This window comes from Diadema setosum, chromosome 19 (genome assembly GCF_964275005.1).
Source record: "Diadema setosum chromosome 19, eeDiaSeto1, whole genome shotgun sequence".
NCBI lineage: Eukaryota > Metazoa > Echinodermata > Echinoidea > Diadematoida > Diadematidae > Diadema > Diadema setosum.
The window spans coordinates 22,646,993-22,674,530 of NC_092703.1; the positions used below are offsets into that span (position 1 = coordinate 22,646,993).

Here is a 27,538-nt window from a genome sequence, read left to right on the forward strand (position 1 = left end):
CATATCAAATCTTTCACTGTTTTTTTTTTCCCCCCAGAGTCAACATTCCATATAAAAATCTCTAATGTCTGAAGAGATCAACCAAGCAAGGAGTAATGTGTCCAGACATGTCTGCAGTATACATGTGTTCCTCATTGACACCTAGCTTTTTCTGTGCCAGGGGATAGTGCATACAATGCTTTGGTATTGTGTGTGCCAATTGGTAGTAATTCAGGGGGGAAAAGAAACAAGTGACAGATCCTATACACAGTGCACTCCCGTTATAACGAACACAGTTATAACGAATTCCCGGTTACAACAAAATCAAAATTCAGGCCAAATGTTACCCACATTATGTATTTTTATTGTTTATCTGTTCGGTTATAACAAAATTTCGATATAATGAGAGAAAACTGCTAGTCCCGAGGACTTCGTTATAACGGGAGTCCACTGTACATGAAGTTCGGAGTGAGCTGTGTGCTAATGTCTTTCTTTGTGTGACACGATGGGCTTGGTTGATGCCATTTACTGAAAGTTGTAATTCATCTGGGGCGAATTATGAGATGTTGGTATCATTCGCCCCTTTTCTGGTGTAGGTATGTGCTATAAACCACTTTTCTCTCTTTAAGAGGAAGTGAAGAGGGATTTTAACCCGTTGAGGACGGTTTGATTTTGCTACAACACGCATTTCCCATAGACGCTTGCCCGAGTATACTCGGGACTCGTCCTCAACGGGTTAATATGTGCATGAGTCATGACTCCCCCGCACGTGGATCCTCCTCGGTGTCCTATCCAAAAGACAGTGTGTTTTTGCCTTTTACTAGAGGGGATGAAATGATTACACACAACACTGCTCAGCCAGACTCACTGGGAATTGAACCCAAGCCATTTAACAACATTGCTCAGCCAGACTCACTGGGAATTGAACCCAAGCCATTTAACTGCAAGGCAGATGTGCTACCTCAATGCCCTTTGTGCGCTACCGACATGCATCCATGGATCAACACACCTTGAGTGGGTTTGTGAACACTTCCCTCAGCAGGTTGGCCTTGGCGCCGTCGTGTTTCTCGACCACCTCAATGAGGTTCGGCAGGTAGTCGATTGCCTGGTACACCCGATAGCAATCCTGCAAGGTGGCCTTCTTGCGCTGGAATTTCTTGGCCAGCCGCTGGAAGTCTGGTATCCTCTTCAGCGGCTCGTCTTGCAGCGTCTGCCTCAACTCGAGATCGGTGAAGAAGATTTCCACTAAATCAAGTCTCTCCTCTGATAAACAAAGGGGGAAAAAACAAACAAACAGACTAAACATTAGCACCATTTCACTGTGTCCCTGTCATGAACATGACTAGATGCATATCTCTATGCACGACATATTGAGGTGATCTAGTTTACAGACTGCAGAAATCTTTTTAGCCTATCCTTTGGGAGTCATCACCATTCCTGAAATGCCATGGATATGTACTTTTAAAAAAAAGTCTCTCACTGTGAAAATATACAAAAATGTCTTGCTTGCAGTTTATTTACTACTGTTACCAGTTGCTATTTGTAGTTAGAAGTTGATTTTTGATGGGCAATTTACTATTCATTTCACAGTTTAGCTGAAATCTGACAATTTGGACATTTATTTTCTGCGTAACATTTTGTTTTTGTGCTGAAGAACTACTTCTGGGATTCCCCCACCCCCTCCCAAAGAATTCCTTTCAAAGAGAATATTTACGATGGTAAAGGTGGAAATTTTTGTGTTGGGCCAAGTTTTTTCTAATATTCTGGAAAAGAGTCGTTTTACATAAAATGTTATACTTCCTAAAACATGTGCCCATTGTTATGTTCACGAAATTTAGTTGAATGCAATATTCAAGAAATTTCTAGTGCCAATGATTTTTTAGTGTACAGTGTCTAGAGTCTTAGGCCATCCTATAAACAACAGCAATCCAAATTCATTTTTGTAACAATCTTCTGCTGCAACTGATTGACAAATGGCCCTACATCGATGTTTGAATTTGAATCTTCTGCAAGTTCTCACCAATCTTATTCTTGTCGAGCAGCGGCTGTTTAATCCACTGGCTGAGCAGTCTCTGTCCCTGGGCTGTCTTGCACTTGTTGAGCAGGTTCAGGAGACTCACTCCACGTGTGGCATCTTCCAAGGTAAATATTGAAGGAATAAATCAAGAGCACGTTCAGACATGTACACTTTTCACACAATCGTATGGATGCATAGGTTTGCTATGTTATCAACTCCTTAACCATCAACTTATGCTATCAACTCCTCATCTTGTAACAAGATAATTATGAAGTAGCACTCCAAATGTAAACACTGTGTTTCATGATAATCATGCAGCAGTGAATGCTTACTGTAAAACCAGAAATTATCATGTCCATTTTGATTTAGTGAATTTTGCAAGAGCCAAGATTTGCAAAATTAAAATGCACACAAAAGTTCTTGTTTATAGCACTGTAAAAGCGGATATTTTCGCGCGACTAATTTTTCGCGCTTGGCCGGGGTAGAAGAGTTTCGCGTGTTTTTTATTCCGTGGAATCAAGACATCAACCACTGGAACATATGGCACGCAAAAATACATGTATTCGCGTGCTTTTATTTTTGCACTAGCTTCTGGTTGCGCGAAATGCGCGAAAATTTCCACTTTTACAGTATATGCATTGAATGCCAGTGGCATTTCACAAAAATTTCATGCTGTGAAAAAGCCAGGCCATTGGCTCCAATTGGCACAAATTTCATGCTGCCAATATATCATGCTTTACAGTATTTCTTTCTTCCTTAAAAATCTTGATTCATTCCTTCAGTTGCATCAGGACTGAATTCTCATCAGATGCAATTTTGGCCAACTTGTACCATGGCACATTCAATGGGATGCAGGATTTCAAGTTTGTAACCTTGCAAGCTGTCAAAATTTGCACCCGACACGCTCAATCTAACCTCCTTTTGGCCACTGTGAAAGTTTCCTAAATCAAGTCATAAGAACACATAACATACATCAAGACAACATTCTCCAAGTGAAGTCCCTCTATCCATCATAAAGCATTAAGTTCCAACTTAATGTCTCTAGAGTCCTTTTCATTTCAATTTCTCAAAATTAAAGAAATTAAAATGCACTCAAATATTTCTGGTTTTGCAGTAGTCAAGGTATCTCTTCTTCCTTTTTTGACAATGGTAGCTTTAATGACGAGTCAGAAAATGTGCACAGAGACCAGCTGTCAACCTGTACTCACTGTCCGAACCAGTCGTCAGAAGATTGAGAGCCCTCACTGCTGCTGAGTCCAACTTCATGTACTGGGTCAGGTCAAAGGTCTTCAGCTTGAACTGACCAAAGTTTGTCTCATCTCCGAGCAGCTGTGGAGAAAATGATAAAAGGGAGGATGAAACCATGTGAAGGTACTCTGTCTATAAATCGCATCTGAAGTGCAGTGCGCCCTCTCTAGTTGGTCCTGCTAGTTTCTACAGTGTCCAATACTCATGAACTGACTGGACTCATAGTGTTCGTCATGACTGAAATCATACTTGCCACTTTGCCTGGTGATGAGGAATGAATGCTACATTACAAATGCTCTGATTTTCCATGGATTGTAATATGAAATCTTACAAAATGGGCAAAACATTGAAATTCTATTATTTGACATGAGATACATGTAGCTAAATATTGACCAGATGAGCTTTTATCTATGAGTCTAAACCTGTAGAAGAAGAAGAAAAAAAAAAAAGGTTCTCTTAAACCAACCATGGCGCTCGGCGGTGTGGATCCGTATCTTGTTTGATGTTGCCTCCCTATTCATCTTCATCCCTATGATCCATGGGATTATCACTGGCCCACCCACAGAACTCTACACTCTGTGTCTAGAGTTCTGTGGGCCCACCTCTGCCTTTTGTCTGTTCACCCCCCCCCCCCCCCTTGTTCTAATCCCCCTGCCTTTGAATGCCTGTTTAGCTCCCTGCCTTTGAATCCTAAATCTAACACTATTGTTTTCTTTCTTATGTGTCCCTACCCCTTCTCATAGTGTGCTTGTTGCATGTAGTACATATATTACATGTATGTGCTTGTTTTCCCTACATATTTGACATTTTGCCTCTGACAAAGATTCTGCTATGATCCCTGGGATTATCACTGGCCCACCCACAGAACTCTACACTCTGTGTCTAGAGTTCTGTGGGCCCACCTCTGCCTTCTGTCTGTTCACCCCCCTCCCCCTTGTTCTAATCCCCCTGCCTTTGAATACCTGTTTAGCTCCCTGCCTTTGAATCCTCAATCTAACACTATTGTTTTCTTTCTTATGTGTCCCTACCCCTTCTCATAGTGTGCTTGTTGCATTTAGTACATATATTACATGTATGTGCTTGTTTTCCCTACATATTTGACATTTTGCCTCTGACAAAGATTCTGCTAGGGTCAAAAGCTCAGGCCCCTTTTAAATCTATTTCTGATAAAGGTTCCTAACTCTTATGTGCCACGTTTGCACTTCCGACTCAGTCAACGGCGTGCCAACTTCGCATATTCTGCTCAAATGCCGCAGTACAATGGAATCTTTTCTCGCGCTTCCGCTCCTCTCAACATATAGCTTGTATTTTATGTGGTGATTGACTATCAAACGTTGTTCCCTAGTAGATTTGCGTGTAAATTTTTAAGTTTCTGTCACTGTTTTATGTGCAAAAGTCATGCCTGTATAGTAATGTAGCTACTGGTCATTTCAAAGAAAAACAATCATCGATTTGTCATACAATTTTCATTAAAGCAAAGCTTCTCATTTTCTCTACAACTCTGCTCACTACATGTCCAGCTTAACAGAATTCCGTAGAGAAGTTACATAGATTTGAAAAACAGAATGTTTTCTCAAAACATGACTACGTTGTTGTCTCAGATTAATGTGGCACAGAGGGGGTTTCAACCATGGCACATAAAGAGTTAACTTGACACCTCCCAGGACAATCAATGCTCATGTACGTGTATGGGTGAAAGAGTGACGCTGACAACCTCACCTCCATGTACTTGATGAGAGCTGATACCGCACTCATGGCATTCGTTTTCTCCATCTCAGCTGGAAACATCAAATGGGAAGAAATGAAAAATGTTTTTCAGTAAGAAGAGGTTGATGGCAAAAAAGATTAAGTGCCATTTTCAAACAGTTTAAAAGTCCATAATCAAGTAGAGTGAAATAAAACTTTTGTAATGATACCTCGCTTACAGCCATTATGCAAATGTAGAACAATCCTTGCAGTTATTATCAAAAAGTCCCATATCATTTTTTTTATCATTTTGCTTTTTAGCAGGCTTAATCGCAAATATCTCAAATTTACAAGAATGAAGTTAACTCTTTTTGTGATCAAACTTTTCATATTTAACAACCGTCTTTTACATCATCATAAAATTTGTGTGCTAGGCTGTATTGATTCTAACAATTCCTTTTTCGGGCTTGCTTGTAATTTGCGGGTACCTGTTAACATTAACCACTGTATTCATTATCGACCATCAAATCTGTGGGAATTTGGAAAAAGGAAATACAGTCAACTTCGGATACCTCGACGTCGGATAAGCCGAATATCACTTACCTCGGGGGCAAAATGAAAGTCCCGATTGTTCCTATGGAGTTTGCGTGTATTAAAATTCGCGTAGCTCGAAGAAATAACTCGAAGTTCGGTTACCTCGAAGTGAAATCTACTGCCCCGATCTTAATTAACTGATTGTTTTTCCCAGCATGTAGCTCGAATCGAATTGCAACATCACTCAGCATCTCCGATTAAGCGCGCGTGGACAGCGAAGAAGACGTCACAAATCTTTTCACACTCGACTGTAAATATTCCCGACCAGAACAATCGCGCGCCCAAAGAAATACCCGGTACACAGCTGACAAGAAAAATCCCCAACACCTACCTACATACGTACACGGTATGCACATAGCACCCTTGCCAATGGAGTGCTTACGATAGCACTACGCTCTGCCCATCGTCTTCTTTTCTTTAACCACTGTGTTTTAATTCTTGATCATGATACTAGTAGTCATACCGCGCGCGTAGATTTCTAAACCGTCGTGGCGCACCTGCGTAGGTGTTGGGTGTTGACATCAGTTATATCTTTGGCATTAATCACGGTCCACTGTCCAAACATCGATCTCCTGCGTAGTGCCCTTTTTTAACTTTTATTTTTTTGCCTTTCACGAAGTATGTTTCATTTATTCTTCCCCGAGAACGCAAGCACTGATTTTTTTTCCAGCAATGCGATTATGAAAATATTGTGGAATATGATGTGGAAGTATAGGCCGAGCATAATGAAGAATAGAATAGACAGGGCTCCATAATACTTTTATCGGGCCACCAGTATCACTGATTTTTATTTTTTGGTGGTCGAATTTACTCGAAATTAAAATCAGAAAATCCAATCATCTTATTTTGTGTTTTAAGATTTAGCAAATAGGCGTATAGATTATTATAAAAGTTGATACCTAAAAATTTAGGAGGTCAAAACTTACGTTTGAAATGAAAAAGTGGGAGCATTTGCCGACATCTGTTAGCATCCGACATTTGTTTTAGAATTGTAAAGAGCCGAAAGTTACCGTTATTCATTTCTTATTGTAAAAGCAATCATCCAACATTTATTAGTCTGTTAGCACCTTACGGAGCCGAATATTACCGTTAATCATTTTTAAATGTAAAAGCAAACAACCGACATTCATTTTAGCATCTTCCGGAGGTGAATGCTATCCTTATCCATTTCCAAACGTGAAAGCAAACATCCGCTATTTGTTTCAGCATCTAACTGAGCGGATTAATACCGTTAATCATTTCCAAATGTAAAAGCAACAATCTGTCATTTATTTTTGCATCGTACGAAGCAGAATATTACCGTTATTCATTTCAAACATAAGACATTTATTTTATCATCGTACGGAGCCGAATTTTACTGCTGTCCACTTCCGAAAGTTAAATGAATCATTCTGACAATATTATTTTATCATCGTACGGAGCCGAATGTTACTGTTTTTCATTTTTGAACGTCGAAGCTGACATCAGACGTTTATTTTACCATCAAACGTAGCTGAATATTACCGTTATTCATTTCGAAATGTAATAGCAAATATCCAATACTTTTTTTTAGTATCATATGGGGCAGAATATTACTGCTATTCACTTTCAAACATGCCAAACGTAAAAGCAATATGTATTTTAGCATCTTCCGGAGCTGAATGTCATTGCCATTTACTTTCGATCGTAAAAGCAAACATCCAGCATTTATTTTATCATCGTAAGGAGTTGAATGTTATTGTTACTCATTTCCGAACGTCAAAGCAAACATCAAACATTAATTTTACCAATGAACGCAACTGAATGTTACTGTTATTCATTTCGAAATTTAAAAGCAAACATCAGACAGCTATTTTAGCATCGTATGGAGCAGAATGTTACTGGAACTTCCGAACATAAAAGCGATCATCTGACATTTATTTCAGCATCTTCCGGAGCCGAATGTTATTGTTATTTCCTTTCGAAAGTATAAGGAAACATTCGACACTTATCTAACCATCGTACGGAGTTGAATATTGATTTTCATTTCCGAACGTCAAAGCAAATATTCGACATTTATTTCAGCGTCTTCCGGAGCCGAATGTTGTCCTTAATCATTTCCGAACGCAAAATCAAATATCTGACGTTAGTTTTAGCACCATACGGAGCTGAGTCTTATCGTTTTTCATTTCCAAAAGTATGAGCAAACATCCGACATTTATTTTAGTATCTTACGGAGCCGATTGTTACCGCTGTTCATTTTCAAAAGTAAAGGCAAGCATCCGACTTTTTTTGGTGGCGCGATAGGGCCACCAAAATCTTCATTTCTGACATTTTGATTTCAATTCCGATTTTCATTCAATTCATTCACATAAAAGTCGATTCAATTCCAATTGACAAGCATGCAAACAATCGGTAGGCACTATAACAGATACCATGTTGAACATCGATAAACGTCGGATAAGTCAAAGAAAATTTGACGTACGTACGCGTACCTCGAATTTCGCGTACCTCGAATTTCACGTACCTCGAACCATTTTCTTCGGTCCCGACGAATTTGAGGTATCCGAAGTTGACTGTATGTTGTTCAGGGGGAAAATGTCTATAATTTGTGCTTTTCATTTAAAGACATCTTTATAAACAGGTTTAAGAACAATATGAACAGTAACAAACACTTGCAGGAGAGAAATGATGTTTACAGAAAAGTGACTGCTAAAGCAGGTTTGACTGTATATGGATTTGTTGTCTTTTTATTTTTGCAGGTGTACTATGAAAACAATAATTATCTTTACACAACAGTGAAACGAAAACCAAATCTTATTTCACTTTCAGGCCATCAAAGTGTATGTCCTCCTATAATGTTTCAACTTTCTTGTGAATGTTTCTGACTGTACAGGGCGATCTACTCACGTAGGGCTGCAGCATTGATCTGCTCCTCATTCCTGCCTGCCTTCAGTAACCGATTGAGGTCCTGCACGATGTCCTTGGTACCAAAGTCTGCCTTCTTCCTGTCTGTGAGGAGCACACCACCTCGCTGCACCACCTGCCTCAGCTTGGCAAACTCGGGGTTGTTGGGGTCGCCACCAGAGGGCAGCAGACATTCTCTGGGGCCCAACTGGACCATGAGTGCCTGGGACACAAAGTAAACCAACAAAACCTTTTTCTTTCACTCATCAATTTCATTACAAGTTGATTAATACAAGTCCTCCAGGATACAATCTCTGAATCATTCAAGGAAACAAGAAAGCAATGCCTGGCCTCCCTGCCACAGAAACATAGAACCATGAACGTTCCTGCTGTTTTCAGGGGAATATTTGTTTGTTTGTTTGTTTGTTTTTTGTTTTTTTTTCTATAGCCCATTGCATGTCATACACAAGAGTCAATCTCATAAATGTGGTACAGGACAATTTTGATCATGCCTGCAGTGTGTTCTGGGTATTAACCCACTGCAGACTAGTCCCTAGTATACTTGGGCAGGTGTCTATGGGAAATAAGTGTTACAGCAAAATAAGCCTATCCTCAACGGCTTAAAATACTCCCGATATCTGAATAAGTACAGAGAAAACTTTGTTGATTCTTCAACAAGTACCCACAAAGTGCCACTGAATTTCTGATTTTTCTGATATTTTCTTATTACAGTTCCTACTTTTTTCTCTCTTTTATTTCCAGCAAGGCTAAATTCCCTGAACACTTTTCATGACAGCTGAAGACATCATATTCATCCTCTTGAACTTGTGATACAGAAGCCTTACTTTTTCAAGTCGGCAGAAATAAGCTCCAATTTTCCCACTCACCTCCAGATTTGAAAACTGGTCGTTGTCGGCAAACTCAGACACGCCCAGCTCTCTGAGGGTGGCGTCGGCGTACCCGACCCCGACGACCCTTTGTCCACTCTCCCCGCCCACTTTGACTGCGATGACCGAGGCCGAGGTCGACATGTCATTGTGGCCAAAGAGGATCTCCTCAAACTGGGTCAGGTTTCCAGGTGAGGCCTGGAGAGGAATTTGTTAGACAACGAGCATGTTTTTACTGAATGATAAAAATTTGAGGTGATGCAGGTATTTAAACACAACAGATTTTTCCTGAATAGAAACACATCAGGTAGTGGGTGATGCGAGCCTTCATTATCAGGATTCTTTTTTTTTTTAATACACATTTTTCATGACAAATTCTGCTTCTTCACTTGAAATACAGTCCAACCTGTGGTTCATCAGCATACTGCCTGACTGGTCTGGTGCACTGTATAAAGTACAGTGACATTCCTAAAATGTTAAAGACTCAATTGTGTAGATGTTATCAGACAGTATCACATACTCTATGTGCCTGTCCAGATGATAAAACATTTAACATCATGCCTACTTCATCAATGATCAAAATATACATGCATCAGCATTCTATATCTAAACATAAGAGTTGAACGTGTGATGCACTAATGACTCGTTCATCCACGTGGTGTATAAAACTTTTAAAGCCCAAACAAAGTTCTGGTACGCCTGTAAAAGTTGTCAAATTTCGCTCCCAAATGTGAACGTATGTCTAGGAAATGTGCGGAATAAAGCTGTAATAACAAGATATTCGATGGGTAATGACGAAAATGCGAAATATAAACCAAAAAGGTTCAATCTCAGAACTTACCCGAACGGGGTCAGGCTAAACTCGGACTCGGGGATAACTCGGCCTTGCTTTGACGGCGGGCTGAGTTATATTGGTTGTCCCTCTGGATTGTACAGTGATGTTCTATGGGAGCGGCCTGTATAAACTACGTTGTAGCGCTTTGCGTTCTGGCTACTCGGAGTAATAGTCTGGGTGCCAAAGCCACTTTTTGGGCCTAACCTTGTTTTACCGTCCACCCAATGTTTTTTGATGGTTTTACCCTATTTCGGGGGTGCTGAATCCGAATCTGGATGATGCAACTCTTGCATCCCTGAGGGTTTTGAGATATTTAAGATGGCCGTCAAAATGGCCGCCAAAACCGGAAATTCCCACATATTTATTTCTAAATGGTGAGATATTGAAAACGATTGATGGTTTTACCCTATTTCGAGGATGCTGAATCCGAATCTGGATGATACAACTCTTGCATCCTTGAGGGTTGTGAAATATTCAAGATGGCCGCCAAATTGGCCGCCAAAACTGGAAATTCCCACGTATTTCCTTCTAAATGGTGAGATATTGAAAACAATTGATGGTTATACCCTATTTCGAGGGTGCTGAATCCGAATCTGGATGATGCAACTCTTGCATCCTTGAGGGTTTTGAGATATTCAAGATGGCCGCTAAAATGGCCGCCAATTAAAACCGGAAATTCCCATGTATTTCCTTCTAATTGGTGAGAAATTGAAAACAATTGATGGATCTACCCTATTTCTAGGGTGTTGAATCCGACTCTGGGTGATGCAAACTTTGCATCCTTGAGGGTATTGAGATATTCAAGATGGCCGCCAAAATGGCCGCCAATCAAAACCGGAAATTTCTATGTATTAGCTTTTAAATGGTGAGAAATAGAAAACAATTGATGGTTTTACCCTATTTCGAGGGTGCTGAATCCGAATCTGGATGATGCACCTCGAGATAGTCAAGATGGCCGCCAAAATGGCCGCCGAAACGGAAACTCTAATGTATTTCCTTCTTATAAATGGTGAGAAATTGATAACAGTTGATGGCTTTACCCCATTTTTTTTTTTTGACTGAAAGATTTCAGGTTTTCGTCAATGGCACAGTTTGAACTTGCTGTATATACAGTGAAACCAGCTCTGCCGGATATCTTTTAGTTGGTACGATACAAGTGTGCCAGCAATGAACCCTTCAAGACTACAGATGCGGTTGAATAATTGCAAGATTACACTGTTTCCTCTTCTAATGGATAAGTTTTGAACACTAACAACAAATGGACAAGACATGTTCATCTAAATCATATTGTGATAGTGATGCCAGAGAAGTGTACTGAAATTACCCAACATTACCTGTCTTAATCCATGAGCAGTTTTAATCTCTTCATCCATGAACACTCAAATTGGTTATGTGGTTTATATTGGTGGTCTTGATGACATTGTTGAAGACATGAGTGGGACATTTTTATAGTTATGATTCAATTTTTTCTTCAATACGATGTAACATTATGTATGTGTATATGTGTATATATATATATATATATATATATATATATATATATATATAATATATATGTATATATAATCTATTACAAACACACACGAGGGGACGGACAAATCACAGGTAACGCGCCGTGAAAAAAAAAAACTGAATAAAAAAACAAACGACAACATGGAAGGTAATAATTGATAATCCAGTACTTACGAATATCATAATCGCGCAGAGTGCTTTTAAAATTACCCTTATTGATATCTACTATAGTGGTCATGCATGCAACCATTTCCAATGACCTAATCAGAATATGCGACAAGTTTTATAAGAATACGAGGCGAGACTCGTCAGAATACAAGACAAGTTTCAACACCAAATACCAATATGCCATAATTTAATTTTACTCTATTGATAGTCGAAAAGGATTAACTTCACATCTGTGGAGCCATATTATTGGCGACCACAAGCATTATTTTCTAACAATTTTCAGTTGTATCTTTCTTATGTGTTTGTACGTTTCAGTATGATGTCAATATCACTTCTTTTTTTCCAGTACGTGTTAAAGTTCCGTTTGAGACATATCAGAATATCTCAGTATATTACAATACTATTGTGACAAGCATTTTGGATGTCAATAACTTTTGGCTGATTTGACAAATTCGCTCAGCTGAGTTGAATTTAAGAATACGAATTATTGCTTTTCACCCTGCATGGGTTTAATCCCCCGCTTCCCGTTAGAGCACAATACTTCACCATTTCAGTATAAGAAAATGTTAAGGAGTTTCCGTTCATACAGGACATTTATAGATGTCCGAAAACCTTCAAAGACCTTCAGCACCCTCGAAATAGGGTAAGACCATCAATTTATTTTTAATTTTTACCATTAAGAAAAAATATATTAACACTGGAATTTCTGCCACTTATTTTGGCTGTCATCTCGGACGTCTAAAAACCCTAAAGAATGGACGAACTTCAACAACCAAGTTTCGAGGGTGCTGAATAGGGCCTAAAATTTACCAATTTTTGACAGTTATTTTGGCGGTCATCTTGGACATCTCCAAACCCTTAAAAAAAGAATACGAAAGTTGCATCAACCAGGTTCGGATTCAGCACCCTCGAAATAGAGTAAAATCGCCAATTGTTTTCAATTTTACACCATTTAGAAGGTAATATAGGGCTTACATGGAAATTTTCGTTTTTGACCATCTTTATTATCTCAAAACCTTCGAGGAAGGTAGAGCTGTATCCTGGAGCTTCAAATTCAGCAAACTCAAAATAGTGTAAAACCACCAACTGTTTTATATTTTACACCATTTAGAAGGAAATAGGGGGTCTGCATATGAATTTCCGACTTTGGTGGTCATTTTTGGCGACCATCTTTATCATCTCAAAACCCTTAAGGATGCAAGAGTTGTATCCTGAGCTTCGGATTCAGCACACTCAAAATAAGATAAAAACCACCAATTGCTTTCAAATTGTCACCATTTAGAAGGAAATACATGGGAACTTCCGTTTTGGGCGGCCATTTTAACGGCCATATTGAATATCTCAAAATCTTCAACAATGCAGGAGTTGCAACATCTAGATTCTGATTCAGCACCCTCGAAATAGGGTAAAACCATCAATTATTTTCAATTTCACACCTTTTAGAAGGAAATACGTGAGAATTTTCGGTTTTAATTGGCGGCCATTTTGGGGCCATCTTGAATATCTCAAAAACTTCATGGATGCAAGAGTTGCATCATCCAGATTCGGATTCAGCACCCTCGAAATAGGGTAAAACTATCAATTGTTTTTAATTTCTCAACATTTAGAAGGAAATACATGGGAATTTCCAGTTTTAATTGGCGGCCATTTTGGCGGCCATCTTGAATATCTCAAAGAATTCATGGATGCATGAGTTGCATCATCCAGATTCGGATTCAGCACCTTCCAACTAGGGAGAATCATCAATTATTTTCAATTTCACACCTTTTAGAAGGAAATACGTGGGAATTTTCGGTTTTGGTGGCCATTTTGGCGGCCATCTTGAATATATCAAAACCCTCAAGGATGCAGGAGTTGCATCATCCAGATTCAGATTCATCACCCTCGAAATAAGGTAAAACCATCAATTATTTTCAATTTCACACCTTTTAGAAGGAAATACGTGAGAATTTTCGGTTTTAATTGGCGGCCATTTTGGGGCCATCTTGAATATCTCAAAAACTTCATGGATGCAAGAGTTGCATCATCCAGATTCGGATTCAGCACCCTCGAAATAGGGTAAAACTATCAATTGTTTTTAATTTCTCAACATTTAGAAGGAAATACATGGGAATTTCCAGTTTTAATTGGCGGCCATTTTGGCGGCCATCTTGAATATCTCAAAGAATTCATGGATGCATGAGTTGCATCATCCAGATTCGGATTCAGCACCTTCCAACTAGGGAGAATCATCAATTATTTTCAATTTCACACCTTTTAGAAGGAAATACGTGGGAATTTTCGGTTTTGGTGGCCATTTTGGCGGCCATCTTGAATATCTCAAAACCCTCAAGGATGCAGGAGTTGCATCATCCAGATTCAGATTCAGCACCCTCGAAATAAGGTAAAACCATCAATTATTTTCAATTTCACACCTTTTAGAAGGAAATACGTGAGAATTTTCGGTTTTAATTGGCGGCCATTTTGGGGCCATCTTGAATATCTCAAAAACTTCATGGATGCAAGAGTTGCATCATCCAGATTCGGATTCAGCACCCTCGAAATAGGGTAAAACTATCAATTGTTTTTAATTTCTCAACATTTAGAAGGAAATACATGGGAATTTCCAGTTTTAATTGGTGGCCATTTTGGCGGCCATCTTGAATATCTCAAAGAATTCATGGATGCATGAGTTGCATCATCCAGATTCGGATTCAGCACCTTCCAACTAGGGAGAATCATCAATTATTTTCAATTTCACACCTTTTAGAAGGAAATACGTGGGAATTTTCGGTTTTGGTGGCCATTTTGGCGGCCATCTTGAATATCTCAAAACCCTCAAGGATGCAGGAGTTGCATCATCCAGATTCAGATTCAGCACCCTCGAAATAAGGTAAAACCATCAATTATTTTCAATTTCACACCTTTTAGAAGGAAATACGTGAGAATTTTCGGTTTTAATTGGCGGCCATTTTGGGGCCATCTTGAATATCTCAAAAACTTCATGGATGCAAGAGTTGCATCATCCAGATTCGGATTCAGCACCCTCGAAATAGGGTAAAACTATCAATTGTTTTTAATTTCTCAACATTTAGAAGGAAATACATGGGAATTTCCAGTTTTAATTGGCGGCCATTTTGGCGGCCATCTTGAATATCTCAAAGAATTCATGGATGCATGAGTTGCATCATCCAGATTCGGATTCAGCACCTTCCAACTAGGGAGAATCATCAATTATTTTCAATTTCACACCTTTTAGAAGGAAATACGTGGGAATTTTCGGTTTTGGTGGCCATTTTGGCGGCCATCTTGAATATTTCAAAACCCTCAAGGATGCAAGAGTTGCATCATCCAGATTCGGATTCAGCACTCCCGAAATAGGCTATAACCATCAAAAAACATTGGGTGGACGGTAAAACAAGGTTCAGCCTCTGGCACCCAGACTATAATGGTCTGAGTTGTTACAACACGCGCATCAAAACCTCTTTGGCGCGCATGCAAAATTAGTGTGCGCCTATCAAGCACCTCTAAAAACAATCAATGACGCTTGATAAACACTGAACAACAAAAACTTCAAAGACCGCGCATCTCAGCAACTGAGGTGATGTGCGTATAGGCTTGAGGACCGCGCTGTCCATTTGCTTTGTACAGGATTAGCACGCACTTTCCTGTCTGTTCAGTTAGGGCTCATTTGGTATTATACAGTAGAATAAGGCGATCACGAACTGCGTGTAAATTGTCTGAAATAGGGTCAAGTTCTCCCTGAGACCAAGTTAGTCTGGAGTTAACTGGAATAAAAGTCGGTTTTCAGACTTTTATGTTTTTTCTCAAAATACTCCAAAATGACTCATCATTCCGGCAAACCGCGTCAGCCAGGTAAGTTTCTTTGTAAATTGTAGACTCTTTCGATATATTGCAAGCAAATATGAAATGGTGCCAGACGGGTTCTCAAGCCCTTACCAGAACTTTGTTTTCACTTTAATCAGTGATACTAAGTTCTCTGTTGTAAAGAACATGTGATTGTGTTTGTTTTTCTTTTTACGGATGAAGAACAAACTATACTTCAAAAAGTAAGTAAGATTCAATTATTTTTTTTAATTTTTTTTTTTTTTTCTAAAGGGACAAATCACAATAACAGCAATCTGACCTTGTAGGATAGTGTCCAGTTGTTCCCTTTACCAGTGGCCTGGTTGGAGTAGACCTCAACCCGGTACTGTCGGACTAGTAGGAGATCCCGCACCACTGACTCAAAGTTCATCTTACTGAGGACGACAGACTCAATTTTGTTTGACCCTTGTTCATACAAGGAAAAAAAGAATGAATATACAGAGTAAAACATTTTTTTTTTATTGAAGTTATGAAGACGAAGCTTAAAAGTGGAAATGTTGATAACTGGGCTACCTAGCCTCACTAAATTGATAAAACTGAAGCACAAATGCATGGTGTAAACGAACATGGCAAATTCAATATAGTGCAAACACCATTTTAATACCAAGCTGAATTTCAAATAAGGACTGAAAATTTGATACAAACCATCCCGCCGAAAAAAAAAAATGAAAATGAAAAAGAAACATACTGCTGGTGAAAGTATTCCAATATTTAAACTTTAGAACCACAGGACCCATCTCATTACTTGATAATATGAACTAGAAATGTCGCTACGGCGACTGATGCCTCCGCCATAATGCATGATTCTCCCAATAGGCGTATAGTACAATGTCTTCACAATGTGTGATCCATGACAGTTTCACATAACTGGTAAAATATTGATATGACAGGTTTGTCAGAAATGACTTGAATGTTCACTTTCCTTGAACTGGGTTTGCTATAATTGTCGAAGAGTGCAGGTACACATATTGGGGGAATTGAGAATTTTTACTTGAATTCTGACGGACCATTTTATATAAGTTTATGCATTGAGTAATTTCCAAGGTATGAAAGACAGAGTGTAATTACTGTACAAAATAGATTTTTTTTTTTTTTTTTTTTTGGGGGGGGGGGGAGGGCATTGAAACCTGGCCTTTGACCCTTAACCTTTGACCTTTGACATTCTTGCTGGAAATTTCCTGGAGAATCTCCATTAGGTAATGCATGTATATATTAAGTTTGAAAACTAATAATGCAAGCATTTCATACACTAACATATGAGGGAAATAGTAAAATATTGAGGAGTTGACCTTGACCTTTGACCCCATGACTATTGACCTTTGACCCCTAAATTCCCTAGATAATCTCTGCCAGTCAGTACATGCATATGTACCACGTTCCATGAAGATACATCGAATTGAACCATTTGTGAGAAAAGTGATATACAACATTTTCACCTAACCTTTGACCTTTTGACCTTTGACCTTATGACATGAAACTCTCTCTGGAGAATCTTTATGCAGTAGTACATGTCTACACCAAGTTTCAAGAAAATACCTTAGGGCATTGCATAGATATTGGGGGAAATAGCAGCATTTTTAGCATTTGACCTTGACCTTTTGACCTTTGACCTCTTGTCAATGTCACTAAAATCTACTCAACTAATTGTCCCATCATACATCATCCTTGGACCAAATTTGGTGAAAGCTGCTTGATCCCGTTTTGAGTTATCACGTAAACAGATAAATTTCAGGATTTGACCTTGATCTTTGACCTTTGACCTCAGTCCGATTTCGCTAAAAAACTAATCAAGTAATTGTCCCATCATACATCATCCTCCGACAAAGTTTGGTGAAATTTGCTCGATCCAGTCTTGAGTTATCGCGTAAACGGATACAATTTCATGATTTGACCTTGACCTTTGACCTTTGACCTTTGGCGGATTTCACCCAAAATCTAATCAACTAATTGCCCCATCATACTTTATACTTGGACCAAGTTTGGTAGAATTCAAGTCAATATTACTCAAGTTATCGCGTAAACGAAAGCGGACGGACGTACGGACGGACGGACGGACGTACGGACGGACGGACGGACAACCCGAAAACATAATGCCTCCGGCACCACTTCGTGGCGGAGGCATAAAAAGGGGGGGGGGGGGGAGGCCTTTTTCTAATACATTTTCAAGGATACAGCTGTATATAATAAATACACAATGAAAGCACTGTCAGTGAACACAGAATGTAAAATGACATCACATACAGTTGTTTTGCACAGAAACAATGACTATAATTGTAAATTTCCATAATACAGAGATAGTGGGAGCTACATAAAGGGATAGAAGAGGGACCCTGTAAACATTTTAGAAAGAATGTGATGTCCTGCATACCTGATCCAAGGTATTTGATAACACCGTGTGTCTTGAAAACTTCTTTTGCAGCGAAGACAGCATCCTGTCCATGAACAGTGTAATAATCCTTTCCAAGAAAAATGCAAATATACATTTTCAAAAAGTGAAATAAAATTGCATGTATGCACATTGTGCTTTTAATGATTTATCTGAAGACTAAGCACATGTTCACTGTACTGTATGACAAAAATGAAATAAAACCAAAAATAAAGTAACCCAAGCAATAAATGCACATCCATAGCAGCCTATGTACATACATGTACTCATCCGGGGTCTTTTATCTTAACTTATTTTAGTAATTCCAGCCACTATGTCTGTACAATTTCAATTACGCAAATGTCAACAATTACCTAAAATTTGTCACTTTGAAACATATCATGATTGAAATATTGCAGCAAAATATTTGATTGATCACTATTGATACACTGTATTATCATCATTTTTGTTTTTGTTTTTTTTAGAGCAGTGTTTTTAGCACACACAATCAACAGCCTGATCTCAGATCCACTTGTTACATCTGATGTTGTTGACAGCTATCTCACGTTGGCAACCAGGTGAGTCTCATAATATGATTAATAATCTACTCTGTACAACACATCGCTAAGAATTCTTTCCACCTCTCTTGTGACAGAAAGGGCAATTTTTACTTTTGAATACCTACAGTGTATGTCAATCAAGTCATTTGAAAACAAAGACTGGAAAATGAAAGAAACTAAACAAAAAAAAATAAGCAAAGAAAGTTTGACAAACTGAATGTAATAGAAATGCACAGAGAGGGAGAAAGTGTGAGCAGGAGTGGGGCGAAATGTATATGAAATATTAAAAAAAGAAGAAGAGATTTAGGGAGAAAAACAAAACAAAACAAACTACTTCAATTTGCAAGTGGAATCACTCTAGCCTGGAGGGTTTGCTGGGAAACAAATCGGGACGTGGACACGACACCGGTTACAGTAACCACTTTTGGTCGCACGTGGGATGCGCAATTTAAATCCATCTTGGTGTCACAATCCGCGGAGCGGAATCCATACAACATCCCCTCCAGCTATATCAATTAAGAGACAGCGATTTGGGAGGACACCGGAGTGGAAGTCGGAGGCATCTGGGATGGAGGGAGGGAGTTACGCTTGGTCAGGAGAGACACAGATCATTTGCAGCGTTATCCTCTTCGGGTGGTGGTTGTGGGGGAGGGGGGTAAAGGGGATGATCACGGTAACGGAAGGTCAAGTCTTTGGGGTGGGTGGCTATCAATAGAGTTTAAAAAAAGAAAAGAAAAAGGCAGTCCACTGCTGGAGTTTGCTCATATCAAACGCAGTTGACAAAGCTTGCATATCACTACTTTTAAGTGAAGAGTTTCAAGCCACCAAAAGCAGAAGAATTTCAAATAAGTTTCCATAACTGACCGACAAGCGATATAAATAACTGCAGCATGTGATAGGTGACACAAATCTAACAAAATTCTATCAAAATCATTCAAATGGAAAGCAAATGACACAGAAAAAAAAACAACACAATATTGGTGCACTGAATGCTTCCATTACAAAATGCATAGAGCCAGTGGAAAAGGACTATCATACCGTTCTGTCAAACACTCTGAACGTTGTCTCCGGTTTCTGAAAAGGAACAAAGGTGAAAATCATCACGCAGTTTTTCTTTGGATTCCCAGATGCATATCATTCTCACATACCTGTAGGTAATGGAAAACTGCTAGGGCTTGCAACAAAAGACTAGTGGGTCTAGCACTCACCCGTGTAGCATTTTTGCCTTCGTGACAGTGTACCTGAGGCAACTTAATTTTTTTTTTTTTTTTGAAATCTTGAGCAAAACCCACCTAATGTCTGGCATTTGGGCCCTACCTTTGGTGTTCCCCAGGGGCACAACTACCATTTGTACAAATGACGATTACCTCCCTTTGCTGATTCCTGCCAAGTTTGGTCAAAATCCAGCTAGCTCCCTGGTTTTTCAGAAAAAAAGATACAACAACGACAACAAAATACCCAAGAAAATGTGTTACTTTGGGGCATTTGGGCCCCACCTGAGGGGCACCTGGAGGCACCACCATCATACATGTACTAGGTAAAAACTATGATCCCACTTATTCATGCCAACTTTCGTCAATATCCTGCTCCCTGTTTTCACAAAGACAATGAGAATGTGAAAAAGTTTCACATGCACAACGAAAAACACATGATGGACGATGGACGACGGACATTGGACAGTGAACAATTGCAAATAGCTCCTTTGAGCCGTTCAGCTCAAATGAGCTAATAAAAGCTGGGCATATTACATTGTACATGTCCAGGAATGTTGAATTGTAGTTACAGCAATCACATGGAAAAACTAGAAATGTCGCTTTGGCGACTGGTATGCCTCCGCCATAATGCATGATTTTCCCAATAGGTCTAGATAGTACATGTGGACAATGTGTGATTACATTTTCACAAAATTGGCAAAATATTGAAATGACAAGTTTGTCACAAATGTGTTGAAAGTTCACCTTCCTTGACCTAGGTTTAATTGGATGAATAGGAGAGCATGTATCTAGGGATTTAAGGACTTTAACTTGACTTTGACCCATTCATACATTTAGGCATTGAGTAATTTTCAAGGTACAGGTGTGGAGAAAAAGTGCAATTTCTGAATTGAATAGTAAATTGTTACCATTTTCACCTGGCCCTTGACCCTAAAATTCATAAGATAATCACTTTCAGAAAAAACATGCATGATATGTACTAAGTTTCAAGATAACTTGAGCCACTTCGAGATATGGAGGAAAAAGTTAGTTCAGCACTTTCACTTGATCTTTGACCTTTTGACCTTTGAGGCAAAAAAAGAAAAAAAACTAGAAATGTCGCTATGGCGACTGATGCCTCCGCCATAATGCATGATTCTCCCAATAGGCGTATAGTACAATGTCTTCACAATGTGTGATGCATGACAGTTTCACATAACTGGCAAAATATTGAAATGACAGGTTTGTCAGAAATGTCTTGAACTGGGTTTGCTATAATTTTCTAAGAGTGCAGGTACACATATTTGGGGAATTTTGGGAAAGTTTATGCAATGAGTAATTTCCAAGGTACGAAGAAAGAGTGTGATGACGGTACAAAATAGATTTTTTTTTCTTGGGGGGGGGGGCATTGAAACCTGGCCTTTGACCCTTAACCTTTGACCTTCTGGCTGGAAATTTCATGGAGAATCTCCATTAGGTAATGCATGTATTAAGTTTTGAAACTAATAATGCAAGTATTGCATATACTAGTATATGAGGGAAATAGTAAAATTTTGAGGAGTTGACCTTGACCTTTGACCCCCTGACTATTGACCCATGACCCCTAAATTCCCTAGATAATCCCTGCCAGACAGTACATGCATATGTACCAAGTTCCACGAAGATACATTGAAGCATTTGAGAGAAAAGTAATATTGCAACATTTTCACCTAACCTTTGACCTTTTGACCTTTGACCTTATGACATGAAACTCTCTCTGGAGAATCTTTATGCAGTAGTACATGTCCACACCAAGTTTCAAGAAAATACCTTCAGGCATTGCATAGATATGGGGGAAATTGCAACATTTGTAGCATTTGACCTTGACCTTTTGACCTTTGACCTCTTGCCAATGTCACTAAAATCTACTCAACTAATTGTCCCATCATACATCATCCTTGGACCAAGTTTGGTGAAAGCTGCTTCATCCAGTTTTGAGTTACATGTATCACGTAAACAGATAAATTTTAGGATTTGACCTTGATCTTTGACCTTTGACCTCTGTCCGATTTCACTGAAAAACTAATCAAGTAATTGTCCCATCATACATCATCCTCCAACAAAGTTTGGTGAAATTTGCTCCATCCAGTCTTGAGTTATCGCGTAAACGGATACAATTTCATGATTTGACCTTTGACCTTTGACCTTCAGCCGAATTCACCCAAAATCTAATCAAATAATTGCCCCATCATACTTCATACTTGGACCAAGTTTGGTAAAATTCCAGTAAATATTACTCAAGTTATCGCGTAAACGAAAGCGGACGGACGTACGTACGGACGGACGGACGGACAACCCGAAAACATAATGCCTCCGGCACCACTTCGTGGCGGAGGCATAAAAACTTTCCAGAGAATTTCTATTAGGTTACACATGCATACACCAAGTGTAAAAAAATAATAACCCTGCTGGCATTGCATAAATATGAGGGAAATAGTAAAAATTTGAAGTGTTGCACTTGACCTTTGACCCCTGACCTTTGACCCCATGAACCCTACAAATGTACATTCTCTAGATAAGCACTTCAAGTCAGTACATGTATATACTATGTTCCATGAAGATACCTTGAACAATTTTCCAAGGCACCGAGAAAAAAAAGAAGTTTTGATATTTTTACTTGACCTTTTGACCTTTGACCTTTGACCTCATGACCCAAACTTTCACCAGAGAATCTTAATTGGGTAATACATGTATACACTAAGTTTCAAGAAAATATCTTCAGGCATTCAATATATATGGCGAAAATAGTGAAATTTCATGTATTTGACCCTGACCTTCTGACCTTTGACCTTTGACCTCATGACGCAAACTTTCACCAGAGAATCTTAATTGGGTAATACATGTATACACTAAGTTTCAAGAAAATATCTTCAGGCATTCAATAGATATGGTGGAAATAGTGAAATTTTATGTATTTGACCTTGACCTTTTGACCTTTGACCTCGAGCATGTGCACCCAAAAGTTGATAGGCACAACTTCACCCAGTAATACACATACATGCCAAGTTTCATTAGGATACCTCCACAGGTTTTGATAGTTACCTTGTCCACAAAATTCATTACGGACGGACGGAAGGACGGACGGACGGACGGACGGACGGAAGGACGGACGGACGGACAACCCGAAAACATAATGCCTCCGGCACCACTTCGTGGCGGAGGCATAAAAACAACCCAAAACCAACAACTAATGTTTGCTGTAGAAATGTAATTTTCAAAGGGAAAATTGAGGAAAATGTATTAGGCATCCATATCGCTACATCTGATGTAGGAAATATATAAATAAAATTTGACAAAAAACACCCCTTACTCATTTTGTTCATAAAAGAGTCTCAAAGAAGAAATTGGGAGCTAAAAAGCCTCTTAACCCATTGAGGACAGGCTGATTTTGCTACAACACGCATTTCTCATCTAGACACTTGCCCGACTATACTCGGGACTCATCCTCAACAGGTTAACTGCTGAAACTATAATTTTTATAACTACCTTTGAAATTGAAAACACATTTTAAGAGATTCAAATGTCTGTTTGTTTTATCTTACAGACTTGCAAATTTTAGTACAATTATTTTTTATTTCACACAGATTTACTTACTGCATATGCCAGACATTTTGTGAGGGTTCTCTTTCCGCAAATTCTGAGAGTCAGGTGCTAGGGAATTTAACATGCTAAAATATCAACTCTGATCCCAACATGAATGCTACGTGCATGTGTACAAATTCTCAGTTCATTACTGTACTCCATGAGTGTAAATCTAGCCACTCGTAATAGCATTCTTTATCCAGGGTAGCCTCTTCAGTACATGTATTGCCTACCTATTGCTCTACCAGAGGGCCCTGCCATTATTGGTACCCTAGCTTTGCCAGGTACCCATTTATACACCTGGGTCAAGAGGGACATGGTGGGTAAAATATCTTGTCCAGGAACGAAAGCACCGGGTGGGAATCAAACTCGCATCGTCTGGTAGGGAGTCAGGAGTCTTATCCACTATGCCACAATGCGTACTCACAACGAAAATGATCCTGATTTTTTTTTAGATGCTCACATCGTAGTTGTTAAGCGGAATTCTTGTCTTCTGTAAACTTCACTGCAAGACAGTTTCCCTAAATTAAGTCATGTCCAAACATCAAACAGGATTTCAATTCTCAACAAGGCTCTACATAGTCATGGCTATAATTATCAATATTAAATCAGTTTGTATTCAATGCCAATTTGAGTCAAGTAGATCGAATACCTGTATTCATAACACATACTTGAAATACTAACAAAAGTCACTGTCTTGCTCAAATGTTTCAACTTGAGGGATTGTAATGTACTGGTTGAGGTAGGGATTCATGTTTTTGAACATTCATAAGTAATATAATGAGAAACCTGTTATGAAATATGAAAGAGCATGTAATTTTAAGAAGGATTCAATGTTTTTTTGATGAAAATTGGTTTTCAAATGGCGGAGATATCCAAAAAAGTGATAATAATAAAAGGTGAAAGGCCACGCCTTTTATTAGGATCTCTCTGTTTCACCTTGTTTTTGGATACCTTAGCCACTTCAAAACCGATTTTCATCAAATAAACTTTTGATACCCTTTAGAATTGCATGCACTTTGACATCTCATAGAGTGGTTTCTGAATATCTCGCAAAACATTAAAAGCCAAATCCTCACCTCGACCAGAACTGTACACACCCTTTAAATCCTACATAAATATATATATTTTTTCTTTTTCTGGTATCTCTAAATACAACTTCCTACAAGTTTTTGCAACATAAATGTTTGTGTCTCTGAGTTTAATCAATAAAAATATAATTTCACTCATTTAGTTCTTTTAAACCAAGTCTCACAAAAATTTACACCCATGTATTTATCTAATTCTTTATTTTTTTTTTGTGACTGGTAACTGGCAAAACTGGTACTTGTTAAAATTGTTGTGCAGAGGAATTCAATGTCAAATCCAACATACAGTGTAGGCTGTGATTACAATTTCATAATCTACATAATATACACATTGTACTTGCCTCTGGCATTGAACGAAGAAAAGCGATGAAACCTTGCTCCTGAGATGCATCTGTCATGGGGGGGGGGGGGGGGGGAATGATATACAGATAAAAGTGTTTATAACTTCTGATACAAGGAACAGCAATTAAATCATCAAGACACGACTGCTACTGCTTATAAAATTCTGATTATGACTTCTCCTGAGGATGATTTTGATAACAGTACTGTCAGAATAACTTTCATGTATATGGCAATAACATTAAAAAATACTACACATTCATGTCATCACCACAATCAGCATTGCTCCAGTGGAAATGTTTCTACTGCTACTACTAAAAGTGAGAGCAATACTATGACTATACATCTGTACTGGTACAATAATGATGACATTGATACCTAGATCTGCAACAATGCCGAGTTCCCCTCGTTATACACTGTACATGTAGAAGGGGACACAGTTAACCCTAGCCCCGGAGACCGCGCCGCTATGCGGCGGGGTCCTGGCGGCTACCTCGCAGTTTCGCTAAAGTGAGAACCACGAACAACTCCCTATTGCCACATACGGCGACTTCACGAGTACACTTGTAAATCATGGGTAAATTTCTATCATAAACACAGTGACAATAAAAAATGAAATACACATTACCCCATTGCCTTGGTTCTTTTCACGAATTTATCTGGAAACTGCAAAATTTTCCACATTTTTTAGGAGTAAGCGGCCTGCCCTAGTGGGAGAGCCGTGCTACCATTTTGAACGTGTATTTATTAAGCATCTGCGCATGTAGCGAGTAATACGTAGCCTTTTGTCAAGGCCCTCTCGCTGCGTGGTGTAGAGAGCCCAGCCGAGTAAGGTAGCGCGACTCGCTTCGCTCGTCCGTTCGCTCGTCCGTTACAGCGAGAGGGCCTTAATTGCCAAAGGCTAGCATGCAACGTTAGTGAGCATCGGCGAGCTGAAGACAATTTGCCTTATAAGACAACATTTTCTGCATCATAAGCAACGAAATGCATCAAAAAGTCGCCGATTTGAATCATTTAGGTTTAATCGACCCATGTAAGTATTCCTAGTAGTTTTTGTTGAAAAATTAAGGAAATATAGCGCCGCAACGGCACCCGTTTTGTACAACATTAAGATCTGAATGCGAAAACGGCGCAGCCCCAACGCTGCACGTTGGGGCTGGTCGCAGTTAAGTTAGCCCTACCTAGGCTACACATCAACACAAATTTTCTCTCAGAAACTCAATACATGGTGAGTTTATGTATCATCCCCCTGGTATGTTATAATAATGTATACAACTCTGTCAGCCATTTGCTGGTAAAATAGGACACTTTAAGAGGGGCTTAAATTTGCATTTCTTTTTTCATCATTCTGAGATACCACCCTGTTGACTCGGGGCACTCCGACAGTAAAAGTACAAAACTGTGTGAACGAGAAGGAGGGCCCCGGGGTTAAACCTACCCACAAACATAACACTAATCGTCACATCAAACTAAACCTGGAAAAGCAAAACCCTATCATAACCCTAAACCCTTTGAGGACCATTTTGTAACCCAATGTCAAGTCCTCAATGGTCCCTGACCTTAGAACGTTGGAGAAAATATTAGAGCAAAAGACTGGAGCAATTGTCAGTGATTGTCGCAGCTGAACACTGAAGGAGCACGCACGTCGTGTCACGCCACCAATCTTCACCAAACTGAATACAGGTAAATGATATGCACCCTGACAAAAGAGCACCATTATAGCAAATGCCAAATGCTAGCAAATATCTGGATATCAGCGCAGTGCTAAACTAATAATACTTGTGAGTTTTATCAATCACAAAATGTTTGTGTGAGTAGAAGCAAGCGGGCCGCGGGCGCGGGTGGACCACACATACGCACATCTGCACCATCCCGGGGCAGCATGCCTAGATGGCACCATGTGCACCAGCGACGACCCGCACCGCACCACCGCTGAGCTCCCCTGATCTGCTCCGGTCAAAAGCACCAGCACACCCCCCGACACTGTGTGTGCACGGGATCACCGGGAGCATCAATTCCATCTAGATAACAACACAATCTCGCAATCACTGTTTCATATTTCTGTTCTACGTACATACGAACTTACCAAGAGAAAGTTGATGAGTTGACTGCAGTGCCATGATAATCAAGCAGTTGAGTATCAGAAAATTTAGACATCCAGTCCGCTCGGTTTATAATGTTTTGGTTTTTCAATCCAATGGCGCGAACGAAGTGACACACACGTGCTCTTTTAGACTATTCCATTAAAATAAAGTGTAATTATTATACACAATTTGCAACATATATATATATAAAAACTGAAAGAAAATAGTGATTACAATAGCAGAATCAATGTAAACAAATTTTGCTTATGATATGATGGATTTTTATTACATTTTCTACTGTTATACCTTGTAGATGTAAGCACATTTCTTAATTTTACACTACTTATCCCCTTTTTTGGAATGGTTGAGCTCTACCATCCAGGGTACAACATGCACGGTTCCGTTTCGCGGCAGCTATCCTCAATCATCACATATCACATCACACAGAATGTGCAACGTAAGTGATTGAGCTGGATATCATGGAATCAGCAGATGATGTGACGTCTGTCATGAATAAGTTAACGCAAATAAAGGAAATTCGGTGAGTGCCATGCTGATGTTCCCCTCTTTTTTTCAATCAGAATCACAAGGGCCCTTGGTATACAAACGCAAAAGAGCTTCCCTGCTACG

The 27,538-nt window shown here is 39.2% G+C and overlaps 2 protein-coding genes across 2 annotated transcripts in view; one reads left to right on the forward strand and one right to left on the reverse strand.

Annotated features, from left to right (window-relative positions):
- LOC140242750 (DNA mismatch repair protein Msh2-like) overlaps positions 1-27,023 on the reverse strand; it is a 39,853-nt gene extending 12,830 nt beyond the window's left edge. Inside the window, exons 1-11 of the mRNA XM_072322508.1 lie at positions 26,911-27,023; positions 24,827-24,876; positions 19,622-19,657; positions 18,027-18,114; positions 15,918-16,063; positions 9,277-9,474; positions 8,393-8,612; positions 4,964-5,022; positions 3,205-3,325; positions 2,000-2,113; positions 989-1,242 (exon numbers count right to left, since the gene is read on the reverse strand). Coding sequence (XP_072178609.1) covers positions 989-1,242; positions 2,000-2,113; positions 3,205-3,325; positions 4,964-5,022; positions 8,393-8,612; positions 9,277-9,474; positions 15,918-16,063; positions 18,027-18,114; positions 19,622-19,657; positions 24,827-24,876; positions 26,911-26,944 — 1,320 coding nt within the window. The 5' untranslated portion in view covers positions 26,945-27,023. The remainder of the gene's footprint in view (positions 1-988; positions 1,243-1,999; positions 2,114-3,204; positions 3,326-4,963; positions 5,023-8,392; positions 8,613-9,276; positions 9,475-15,917; positions 16,064-18,026; positions 18,115-19,621; positions 19,658-24,826; positions 24,877-26,910) is intronic.
- A 364-nt stretch (positions 27,024-27,387) lies between these two features.
- The window catches only part of LOC140242876 (zinc finger C4H2 domain-containing protein-like), a 40,812-nt gene continuing 40,661 nt past the window's right edge, over positions 27,388-27,538 (forward strand). Inside the window, exon 1 of the mRNA XM_072322622.1 lies at positions 27,388-27,449. Coding sequence (XP_072178723.1) covers positions 27,388-27,449 — 62 coding nt within the window. The remainder of the gene's footprint in view (positions 27,450-27,538) is intronic.